Source organism: Aythya ferina (assembly GCF_964211825.1).
Source record: "Aythya ferina genome assembly, chromosome: 1".
Lineage (NCBI taxonomy): Eukaryota > Metazoa > Chordata > Aves > Anseriformes > Anatidae > Aythya > Aythya ferina.
This window is the reverse complement of record NC_140296.1, coordinates 147313809-147326020: the sequence shown is the minus strand read 5'-3', so window position 1 is coordinate 147326020 and position 12212 is coordinate 147313809. Positions and strand designations below refer to the sequence as shown.

The 12212-nt window shown below is 39.1% G+C and overlaps 1 protein-coding gene across 7 annotated transcripts in view; it reads left to right on the top strand.

Annotated features, from left to right (window-relative positions):
* Nucleotides 1–12212, top strand: part of KIAA1549 — a 139583-nt gene that overhangs the window by 29955 nt on the left and 97416 nt on the right. Inside the window, exon 1 of one of the 7 annotated variants that reach the window (XM_084506350.1) lies at nucleotides 2822–2872. The exons of 4 other annotated variants lie outside the window; for them this stretch is intronic. In XM_084506350.1, the coding sequence (XP_084362476.1) occupies nucleotides 2860–2872 (13 nt within the window). In that variant the 5' untranslated portion in view covers nucleotides 2822–2859. Of the gene's footprint in view, nucleotides 1–2821; nucleotides 2873–3124; nucleotides 3164–6688; nucleotides 6823–12212 lie in introns of those variants that run through there. 2 more of the 7 variants (XM_084506353.1, XM_084506352.1) reach the window with 2 other exon arrangements.

Genomic DNA, 12212 nt, shown 5'->3' with positions numbered 1-12212 from the left:
GCCAGCTTATTCCTCATTAAAAATAAGTTCTGCTATTCCTCATAATAATCTGTAATAGTGAATTTATTGAAATAAATTTCTAGCATCTGTTATGGCTTTTATAATTTGAGGCATTCTTACTGTTGGGATTTTTATGCATTCTTAGTTGTATAACTTGGATAACATCTAAATTCTTCTCTAGAGGTCTCCTTCAAATGTCCCAACTGGAGATGCACAAAGCTTTTTGCCTGTTGTCCCTACAGTATTTTAATTTCTTTGTCACTTTCCTTCCCTTTACCTGAGCAACCACCTGGAGGTCTGAGCCTCCAAAGTCCTTGCAGTAGGTGGCTTCTGAGCCACCATGCGTAGATGTCACAGGAGGGTGACAAACTAAAAATGTTGCAGTGCTGCTATAAATGTGATCCCAATTGGTCCTAAAGTACAGCAGGTTCTTCAACATGGTTTTCTACTCTTAAGAGCTTTTGAATGTAAACGTTACTGTGTCTGCAGAGGATGGTTACAGTTCTTCAGAGACCTTGGATCACAGCCATGCTCTCAGTGATCAATAAGTAGCCTGGTCTTTTTAACACCAAAATGAAGACTTCAAAGTTGCATTCAAAATTAAGCAATACGCTTTAGTAGCAAATCAAGTACCAATTATTAAGCTCACTTGGAAGAACCTAGTGCCTCAACCTGTGCAGCACATAAGCCATTTATTATCAAAGTGAAGGGCAAGTTTTGAGGAAAGTCTTTATCCAACATTGAAGGAAGCTTTTTTGTCTCTCTGAGCCACGACAGTGGTGCTACCAGGCCAGCAGCCACCTGTGCCAGATGCTTGTAGCTTTTTCCCCATGGAAGTGCTGGTGCAGCATCCCTGAGATGTGTTTTGGCAGAACAAGGCCACCTGCAGATCCCAGATGCAAAGGTGGTTAAAAGTTACAGCTAGCTCTAAGTTCCCTGTTGTGGAAGCTGTCTCGTCCAGCCCTATGCCGTTAATGTTATAAGGGCTCATTATTTATTCAGAGACGAGAAATTTCCTTCACTTCAAACTTCTGAGCAGTTGGTGGCACATTGATGGAATTGGGCTGTTTTTCCCCCCCCTCAGTTTGCAATACCAGCTAGATAGGGAGTAGTGGGTAGACCTGATGTCTGTTTGATCCAAGTGGTTCCCTAGGTACTTCTCCTGTTTTGCCCAAATGAAGAAAACTTCCAGAAAATTGTTTTTGCTCCTTCTGAAATAGATGATAACAGACTGAAGCGTGTTTAGTGCTGTCAGTGCTTCTCTTGCGAGTCCCAATGAGGGAAGCACCTGATCTTCCACGCTAATTCTCCTTGTTTGTTGTTTTTCTTCTCTCCTTGAATCCTTTTTTATTCCAGCCAAGTCTTATCTCTGCAGCTCCCAGCATGGTGGCTGTGCAGAGTTCTTGGAGGATTATCATTACAACAAGGTAAACTCATTTCAGAACATCTTTAGCCTTGTTTATTTCAAGAGCTGGGGAGAGCTCACATGGCTTTTCAAACTGCTTCAGCTGAAGTATAGTATGGTAATTTATAACAAACATGGGTAGCTTTGGTATGGCCATGAAGATAAACATAAGCCAGATAAATACCCTTTCTTTCATGACACTTTGTTATATCATATGTCTTAACCAACTTCTTATCTTAAACACAGTGATTCTCACTCATGTTTCATAAACAAAAAAGATGCTGTTTTTTTTTTTTGTAAAATCTCTTTAAAAAAAATTTTTTTTTATATTTTGACTAAACAGCAGAGATAGGTAAGACTGTAGACTTTTTCATGACGATGTTATTTGAGCAGAAGATACTCAGTGTAGCAAAATCCCATTATGGATATCTCTCAAAAGCTTATTTAGGTTATGTATCTCCATAACTTGCTAAAAGCTGTAATATGAATAAGAAATACTTCCATATGCAAGGAGTCCAAGGCTGCCTGGTGCTAAAAGCATCTGCTTTGCCTGGCTGTCACTTGACTAATTTCACAAATAGCCTTGGCGCAGTCACTTTTCTTATTCCAGAGTCCTTTGGTCTTGTAGTTAAGTATTGATTTGAACTTTCAGCTTTGCCATCTTCTCTCCATTATACACTTATTTTTGAGAGAACAGTAAGAAAACCCAAAAGTACACATACTCCTTGAAATGCTGAGGGAGGAGAGAGGATAACTTTATAGTTTAATGTATTTAAGGCCTGTCAGTGCATTGCGAGGACATGTTTGGTATGTGATTTAAAATTTTTTTCAGCTCTCTGGTCCCACAGTACAAAAACACTGGTATTAAGTCAGTTCATAAGTGCGCAGGGAGTTCATCCGAGTGTTTCTGCAAGTACTGCAGTTGTTAGGAAAATGTTTGAAGTTGGGTTCCTGTTTCTTTTTTTCGTAGCACCTCTTACTCTGTATACCGTGTCACTTTTCTGAAAAGTCACAAAGCAGTTATGTGGACTACTTAGTAACAAAGATTTTAACTAATAAGGAGTTATTTACAAATGCGGGGAACATAAGGATGACTTCCTTGTACCATATTTCCTTGACTGTTCCATAACCTTCAGGCAACAGACCATTTACTTAGAGTACTGCAAACATGGTCCGTGCCAACAATGTTTTCAAAAAATGGCTGGCCTAATGCCAGGGCCATTATCCTGTCATTATTCTGACAATAAAGAAATGCAGATGTGCCCCAGTTAATACTGTCTGAAACACTGAGGAATTAAGAACGATCAAAGTACATCTGATAGGATTTTGGCACAACGCTAGGAATCTGGAGGGGAGGGTGCGGTTGGTTCAGCTCCCTTTTACATCAGCCCATTGTATTCTCAACAATGCTGGCACATCCATGTTGATAGTGGAGCTGGAGCTAGTGGCAAAAGATGGTCTTTTCAGGTACGAAATTAGTAATTTTGTGAAAATGGTGTTTTATAAAGTGGGAGGCTTTCTTCCAAAGCACTCTATTTTGAGATGCTGTATGCTTTTTACTACATTACAGTGAATGGGAAATAGGGAAACATTCTCAGAAATGCTGGGGGCTTAGACATCTTAGCAGTAACCTTTGCTAGATTTTCTGAGTCTGTGTGACTTCAGTGCTAACACTTGGAGGGCTTTTCAGAAGCTGCGCTCCGTAGAAGTCCCGGCGCGGGGCTACAGAAGAGCAAAGGTGATGCACAGGAAAACCAGGTACAGTTCAGTGGGGAGAGGGGGGTGAAGGGGTGGGAGAAATCCCAAGCCTTGAAAATGCTGAAATTGATAAGTTTTTCATTTTTTTTAAATGATTTTTCTTTTTTTTTTAATTTTGTATTTTCTTACAGAAAAATATTCCTTTGGAATTTTTCAGATTTAAGTAGGGTTTGGAATGGAAACTCCTTGATCCTTCCCACATGACTAGGAAGTCTTGTTGTTAAGAGATGCATTTTGGATTGATACCTATTTCATAATGAGTTCTGTTGGTATAAATATTTTAACATTTGAGAAAGACATCTAATGAGTGCGAGTAACTTCTTAGTAGCTTCTTAGTAATCATCTTGTAACTTCCTAGTAACCCCTCGTAACATCTTAATAACTTCTTAGTAACCTCCTTGTAACTTCAGGAATCCTTTCCTTGTCATTTCATTGTTTTGGAACTACCCTTTGTAGAGACCTAATGGCGTGCATCCAATTCTGAGAAATATTGTGAGGAAAATGTAACTCCTGGGGGTAGTAGTAAGGAGAATCTTGGCTATTTCCCCTCTCTTGGAAATTTTGAGATGGTGTTATCTTAAAATTCCTTTTCTCTCATGTCTGTATGATGGTTTATACTACTTCGAGTTTGTTACAGAGATGGTGTTGGTTAATTTTCTGTATACCAGGGGCAGACCACAGCCACACTGTGCTAATTCCAGAATCCTGGGTCTTGTGTTGCCAGGATGCTTGTGGGTGACGTACTGGAGTCAGCAGGGGTCAGCTTGTTCCAGAATAACAGTGGTTAAGCCTGGGGAAGTTGCATAGTGTGGGTGTGCATTTTTGGTACCTTCTTTCAAGTTACTGGAGATTGTTTTTTTTTCCAAAATTTAATCTCGGTAAGCGTTCTTGACTTAATCCGTGAATCCGGTGAGAATCTGGAGCAAAGGCTGTTCCTTTGCCCCATAAAGACAGATTGATTTTATGTTTTGAAGCAGTGAAGGCTGTGTGCATCAGTCTGCCATTGGGGCAGTGCTGTTCTAAATAAGAAGTTAACTTTATTCATTGTGAATAGTTTGCCATGTCTTGCAGGTGAAGTTCTTTTGGACAGTGGCATGTTCAAGACAGGCAATACTTTTGAGCTTTGGTTGGCCAGCAATGAAATTCTGGAAGACCTGAGAGGGAATTGGAATAGATGTAGACCAACAGCACTCTCCTTTAGCAAAACTAAGTTATGCAAAGTAGGTCTGATGCTGCTGGCACTAAACATGGCCTAAAACAGCATGTCCTCAGAGAGGGTGTAATACTTGATACTGGCAAGCTTCACGGCTTAGGTTAGGAAAACATTAAGTACTGTTCAAAAAGCACCTGTCATCTTAGTATCTGTTAGCTGATTTTGCATCCAGGAAGCTTGTGCCTGTGGCAGATTTAAATTAAAGAAGAAACTTGGGAGAAGAAATTGTAGTTGTCTTAATAGCAGTCTTTGTCAGCTAATGTTCCTGAAAGCAATTGCACAAAGACTCTTTTAACAGATCTTTCATTGTGCCCCTGATATATATCCATTGCTTTAATCAATAGTCTTGTCTTCCCAAAATATCTACTTGGCTGAGAATATTGAATAAATAATAACAGTATTGGAAGAAGACACTTGAAATACTAGCAAGGGTGTAAAAACTCCCTGAAAAACACTTCACCCTTTTAGTAAGGCAGAAAATGGATTTTGCAGGCTGGTTATTCAAGAAGGTTTTTTTATTATCATGTTTGTTATTCCATTAGTAATTCAATTGGGAAAAAAAAAAAAAAAAAAAAAGACCTATTGAGTCTGTGGTGAAGGGAGAGGTTTTAATACTTGTGTTTTTGTGTACAAACAAATTAAACCTAGAGGGATGATGTACGTACATAGTGTTCCCTTGTTTTTTAAATGCACTGGGAAGAACCTCTGTATTATTTACCTGTTGCTGCAAGGCCAGCTGTATTAATTATCTTACAAACCATTTTCTAGAGCTTTGAATTAGCACTGCAAGATCTCATTTCATTAGTTATTCCCCATAATTTTCCAGTTTCCAGCTGCAGGTGATAATTATTGAGTATTTGTGTGTGTGTCTGACTGTGTGATTCCTTCATAACAATTCTTTGTAGAGCTCTTCTGTGACTCAATTCATTCAAGTTCTTTCTGAAGGTCCACTTTTGCCATGATTGACGTTTTGGTGGGAAATTAAGTGACAGAGAGAGGAACACCAATGAAAATGGTATGGGATGTCTCTCCTGACTGTTCCAGTAGATGCTGCAGTATGCAAAACCTGCAGAGAATGTTTCTTGCTAGTTGCTTTGACTACGATTTGTCTGTTATGGCTATTTACCCTTCTGTTTTCTGTTCTGTGAGAGGAATTCGGCAATGAAACCATGTTTAAAAATTGTTGGAGGTTTTGGTTAAGTCCAGGATGGCTTTGTGCAAAGCAGGTTTGGACAACGGGTAGGTTCACTAGCTCATGCAAACAGCTGTACTGCTGGTTTCAGGATCTTCAAGTCTGGCTTTATCGCCCTGCCTCCGAGCTGATGTGTCCTGCCGGGCCTGGGATACCCCAAAGGGACTTGGTGAAGGCTGGCTGGGTTCCCTCTTTCCTCCCAAGCCATTCTCCTGCCGTAGCACCTGAGGTAATCTGCACATGGATAAAGAAGGGCTGACCTGCTAAAGGAAGGCCTCTATTGATTCACGCGTGATGCGCAATCTGGCTGCCATAGTATTTACCATTAAGAGAGCACGCTGATTCCTGGAGGTATTTTTTTATAGTGCTATTTCTTATAAGCACAAATACAAAGAGCAGAATCACTCTACCAGGCCAGAGGTGAATATTTTTAGATCCCTCTGGAGTGTTGTTTGCTTCGTTCTCTAACGCCGTTACGGTTTCGGTGAAGAGGCGATTCAATCAAGTACCATTTCCACTGAGCTCTTAAATTCAGCCCGTCAGAGGAGGGAATCAAGGCAGAGATAATAAGCACTCAGCTGACGGAGGCTGTGCAACATCTTTGTGGTGAGAGCCGGGCTGCAGGAGGCAGGATGGCTCTTGTGGCAACCGGGCAGCCTAGTGCATGCCTGCTGGCTGCCGCTTCATTTGCATCGGGAGCCAAGTGCTAGGGAATGCATTTTACATACGCAAGCAAAATATAAATGTAAAATAGCTATCTGAAAGACTTGGAGGCAAAGAGGATTACTTCAGATAGAGCTTCCCAGTACTTGTGGCCTATTTTTTTTTTTTCTTTTCACCATTTAACATGATCAAATCTGTGTCTAGGACGTAATGCATGTTTTAAGAAGAAAAACGTTTAATAACTCCTTCAGTGATCATTCAGAAAAATGAGAAGTCTTAAGGTACAGCAGTCAGCTTTGCCCCCAATTTTCAAACAGAGACACAATGTACAAAATGAGCTTTCCCTGCTGCAAACAAGGCGCAGTACTGCACCGAGGAGAAAAGGCTTGTTTATGCACTTCCAAAGCTTCACCTTGTGGCATATTGCCTGAATTTTCTTTTTTTTTTTTTTTGCCAGGTCACACCTCAGGAATAATGATAATCTCTAACTTCACTTAATCATGAAAATAAGTAGGTAGAGTCTGGAAGAGGATGGCATTTGGGGGAAAATACTGCTGCATGATTTTTCATTCATTGTTCTGATTGGAACAGGTAACTTCATATTGCTCTTAGCATTATCAAAGCTTAAATTCTTAGAAAGCTGGTATCTTTGGTTAAGTAGGGATTCTTTTTACTGTATTTCTTCATTGACGCAATACATTTTTTGAAATCATGGTAGATGCTTCACGGCACTCTTCACTTGACTTACCTGTTTTTTTTTAAATGCTGTTACAGAGAATTAGAAAAAATAAATGTATGACTGAGCTCATTCTAGCTTTCAGAGTTCCACTTGCAAGGCAGAAAGTTAAGTCTTACCCAGCTGAACTCTAAAAATCTGTCCTATTTTTTCTTCTTTCAGTGGGTAGGAGGCCACTGTACAGTAGAAAACAAATCAGGTCACCTATATTTCAACACCATGTTACACAGTGTAATATTGTGTTGTAGTTCTTCATTTGTAAATAAAACTAAAGTACTATAAAGAAGTATCAGCTAATGACTTAGTCCCCCGTCAAGACATTTGTAAGATGGGAGCTCCAAAGTACAAAGGTCATTCTTATGTAAAATGTTAATCGAAACTTGATTATCAAGGAGGAAGAAGATCTTGTATTATAAGTTGTATTTATATAGATGGATGAAATTTTATTTGTTTAGATTTATATATATTTACATGTATATAGATGTCTATATAGTTAATAAATGTGTATATATAGTAAAATTTTCATAAACTTTAATTTGGTTCTCCTTTATCCGCTAGATGAGCTATCAGATAAAACCTCTGTCTTGCTCTTGCAAGTGGAGATGGTGATACATTTTTCTTTCCAAAATTAATATCTCAGCTTCCTCTTGTGTTGGCTTTGAGCAGTGCCCTGTGTCACTGTGGACGAGGACTAAGTGCAAAGTAGCTTCTGACTGCCCATGGCATTCTCAAAACACAGTGTGATCTTGATAATAGTTGTGTAAACTGATGCTGTAACTGGATCTTCCAGACCTGTGGGCAAGCTGCACTTTCTGAATAGTGAGCAGAACAGTGAGCAGATGATACACGTTCATCCAGGCCCAGTTGCATTTCAAACTCTGTGGCTGAGATCCCTATGTAAAAGCAAGCAGTGGAGTTGGAGGAGAGGGATTGTGTCCCATTCTGTGTTGGAGATACTCATCCTACCTTCAGCCAGAATGGGTTGCAGCTCAGTCTAGCTCTAGCTGAATTGTAGATTTGCCTCAGTAAAAAATTAATGACTTGCAGCCCAGTCTAAATTAAATATTTAAACTTCTCCATTGTGCCCAGCCATGTTCCCAGAAGAACTCCATGCTGTTTGAAGTTTGTCATTTATATTGGGCAGGTCCTTTCAGGAATCACTCAATTTTTCTCTTAAGTAGTTTAATTCCCTTATAGGTTTCTGAATTAAAAGCCTTACTCAAGTAGAATTACTGAATAGCTGTAAAGTGCTCAAGCTGGAGTTGAGTCCAACTACAGTTTTGCTAAAAATAAATAACACTTCACAATGTCAACTGGAGAGTATTTGACAGCCCTACTTCTGAAATTGTGAGCCATGCCGGTTCATGTACTTCGTGCAACCAAGTCTGAAAGAGGGTATTTTGGGGGATAGGAGACTGGATTTAGAGGTGGGAGAAAGATGTGAATTTAATTTCCTTTTGTGCTCAAGGAAGGAAGAATTGGTTAAAACAAAGTATCTTCATACTAAATGATTTTTCTCAGTTTAATCTTCTGCTAATAGCAAGAGAAGAGAGTTTGTGTGTTTTTCTGGATGCCATGTCCATTGTTTAAGGTAATGGGCTTAGTAAATCAGCTAGCTAGCCAAACATGTCTTTGAAGACTTTTTTCTTTATCACTAAATAGAGTATTTGCACATCACTAGATACTATTTTAATATTTCTCATGACTGTAATGGTAAGGGAACTTACATGTGTAGTGTTAGTGAACTGCTAATACTGCTGTCTACTATTTGGTCTGTAACCAAGAGAGGGAGATGATCTGAAAAAGAAAATGCAGGCAAAATGAAGTTCTCAGTATATGGACGACATAACAGTAGGGCTATTTAAAGAAAAAGGCAGCTCAGAAGGATCTGGGAACAATTTCTGAGATCTAGGTTCTGAGGTATACAGCTGATAACCCATTGTATTCAGTGCGTGCTTAATGTACTTTTTCTGGCAGAAAGCACTTGGCAGCTTGTAGGAAGAAGCTCTATCAACGCAAATGATTTTTCTCTAAGTAAAAAGTAAGTATTCTTTAGGTTTGAAGAGTTTGGAGAGAAGCATTTGGATGCAAAATATGTTTGACATATTTCGTAATCAGGTTCATTTGGGAAAGATGTAGGTTCAGTAACTATTAAAACACTGTGGTATCAGGTTACTAAACTACTGACTTTTTTTCTGACCTTTGCTTTGGTTTCCATAGTTATGCATATTTATTGTTGCAGTTCCATATGGGGCAGCTGTAAACTGCAGTGTATAAGAACATCTGGTTATGCAAACCCTTGTTGATGAAGGGGAAGGAATGGAACTAAATTTAATGTACTAAAAGACTGCCTTCTTAAACAAAAGCCTTGCATGTGGAATTCAAATATAGCATGAGTTTTGTTTAGTTGTTTAAACTTGAGACACTTTCTGAAATAACATGTGCTTCTCATTGTACAGTTCTTTCTCTCATTCTTCAACATACGTGTCTACCAAAAAAAAAAAAAAAGAAACAAAATGCTCATCCCCTTATCCCCATTCTTCAGTCTTCACTTCTTTTGCGAGATAGAAAGGGTGTGGAGAATGCCAAGCTGGTGAGCTTCTGAACATTCAAATGTTGGGAACTGTAAATTAAACCAGTTTGTGAAAGCAGAGGTCTCTGGACTACACAAAATATTAAAGTATTGCTGTGCAATCACAAAATAATCACGTAGGTAGAGAAAAGCAGACAAGTTGTGCCTTGATTAGCTCCAAGGGAAACTCATTTGCCCTCTAGGCAGTGATTACTGTCTTTTGGAAGCTGTGCCACTTGCTCTGTCTCTGCACCACAACTAGCTGGATTGTTTTGAGTTGAGGACTATTGCAGATTTTACACAGTAGTAACAAACCGTGTGTGTATATTCACGTGTTTCTCTCTTTCCAACTGGATGACTATAAAGAACCTTTAATTTGAAATAGGTTGCCTATGACACATGGGGAAAACTGCATCTGATATATTCATTAGAAGAATGCAAATGCTTAATGGCTGTGTAATGCTCTGGATATGTTGTGTGATAAGCACGGGTGGATTTTTTTTTTTCTTCTTTTGGTCTGTTCCAAGACTTTTATGGAAGCTTTTTATCATCTTAAGGTTAAGATAATAAAAGTCTTCTTAATACATAAAGATCATACCCACCTGTGTTGTAAAGCTAACAAGCTGTTGCAAAGGAAGTGCTGCATCATTGAATATTTAGATGAATACAGGTGAGTAAATCTCAGCTGTGGATACCTTTGGGTTTAAAATGATCTATTCTTGCCCATGGAGAAGAGTAATGACAAAAGAGGGGGAGGAATGGCAGGTGAATCTCAAGATTTAAGACTTCAGAAAACAATTTTCTCTCTTTTTTTCTTTGAATTATAGTGAGGTGGAAGACTATAAAGAAAAAGCACATAGTAATTTTTGAGCAGTGTTAGGGATTACATCTTGATGTATCACCAACACAGCTGTTACATTGCAGTACTGTGTCATGATTCTACCCTATAGAAAGGAAAAAAAAGAATTAGATGAAGCGATTCTTTAAGCTCTCAAGGGTTTAACAATGCTCTAACATGAGCTTTTAAAAATAATAATAAAAACATGTTTTAATATTTACTTTATGTTTTTAATGATTTGGGAGCGTGGGGACCCAGAATAAACCATTCATAATTTACAGAGCATTAAATGTAGAATGTACTGAACTTAATCCAGAGTTACAGTACCTTGTACAGCTCTTCCATCATGAGAAAAATTTCTCAGCCCTCCTGGGACAATCTGGGGGGAAAAAAGTTCATGTATTTTATGGCTGTTATGTAGCTCTGTCCTGTTTTCATGGTGCAGTGCCACGTGGCTGTGTTTAAGGAGACTCTAGCAGGGCTAGGAAAAAAAATGGTGGCAAGGATGAGTATTTGTAGGCTTTGCTTTAGAGACCCTGGCACGCTGTTGTTCTGAAGCTTTGATTCTGAGGTGCTGAAAATTGTCTGATTTTAAGTGGATTGAGTTATGCTAATGAACTTCAAACTTCTGCTCCTGAAAGCAGACTTATAATCAGTGTACTCTGTGTTGGAGTTGCTAAATTAGCCACAAATAATACCTTGAGGATGGGGGCCCAAACCTTGGCTTCGTAACCAGCAAATTGTAGCTGATGTGGAGTCACCGTGTCTGATGGGTGAGAGCTGCAGGAAGACACTGGTATAGCTGTGTTGATAACAGTGCCAATATGGAAGCAGGTAGCATTTCAGAATGCACTAATCTGCAACAGCTATGGTACAGGTAGAGTATGTCAAACATGGAGCTTCGCTGGAAAGAAAAGCAAAATCAAAAGACTGCACAGTGAACAAAAAAAATACCTCTTATAAATGTGTATCACCAAGTTGTGACACGCCCAACCCTCACTCCCACAGCTAACACCCATAAAACTGCACGTTCTCTTTTGCTAACACAATTCTAATGTTCTGGGACTAAATCAGATTTTTTTTCTGGTTGTCTTCCTCATTCTGAAGGTTGGGTAAAATTTTGTTGTGGAAAGGGTCCTAATAGATGTCAGGCTGATGTCAGTGATTTGTTTTTAAATAAAATCTCAGAAAAACTACTCTAAAATAAACCACACCCGATGACTACGATGTTTAGATTTACTTGTTAGCATATGGAAGAAAGCAAAAGGCAGATCAAGTTTAGTATTGAAGTTGGCTTTAAAGCGTTTTTTTCAGTACTATCAACTCAGTTTTGCTGCTGGTAAGCTCATATATTCTTGTTTACATCTGTCTAGAAGTAGAGCATAAGCCAGACAGATTTTGTCTCATCAACTACTTCACCTGAAGCTTGCCTCATTTAATTTAACCACATCAGGTTTGGTTCTTTATTACTGTTCGTATTCTGTTGGTGGTCAGGACGAAGTTACCTGGGATGGCTAGTCTGACTGAACAGCTCGCTGCTGCTAACGAGGAGATGTCTCACCTGACTTCCTCCTTCGAGTACCTCTGACTCTATTGCTCTTCTCTTTTTCAGTGCTGCTGCTGCACTTTGGGCTGTTTTCCTATTTAATTGAGCAAAAACCATTTTCTTTTACCAGTTCCATGCTGTTGTAGGCTGCACAGCTGTGGAGCACAGCTCCATCCTTGGATGTCCTTCCTTCTTTTCAAACAGTTTTGCTGAATTGATTGTGTCCTATCTTTCCTGCATGCCATAGCTTGAAGACAGGGCATGAGAGCCCATTCTGCAGATTGAAAAT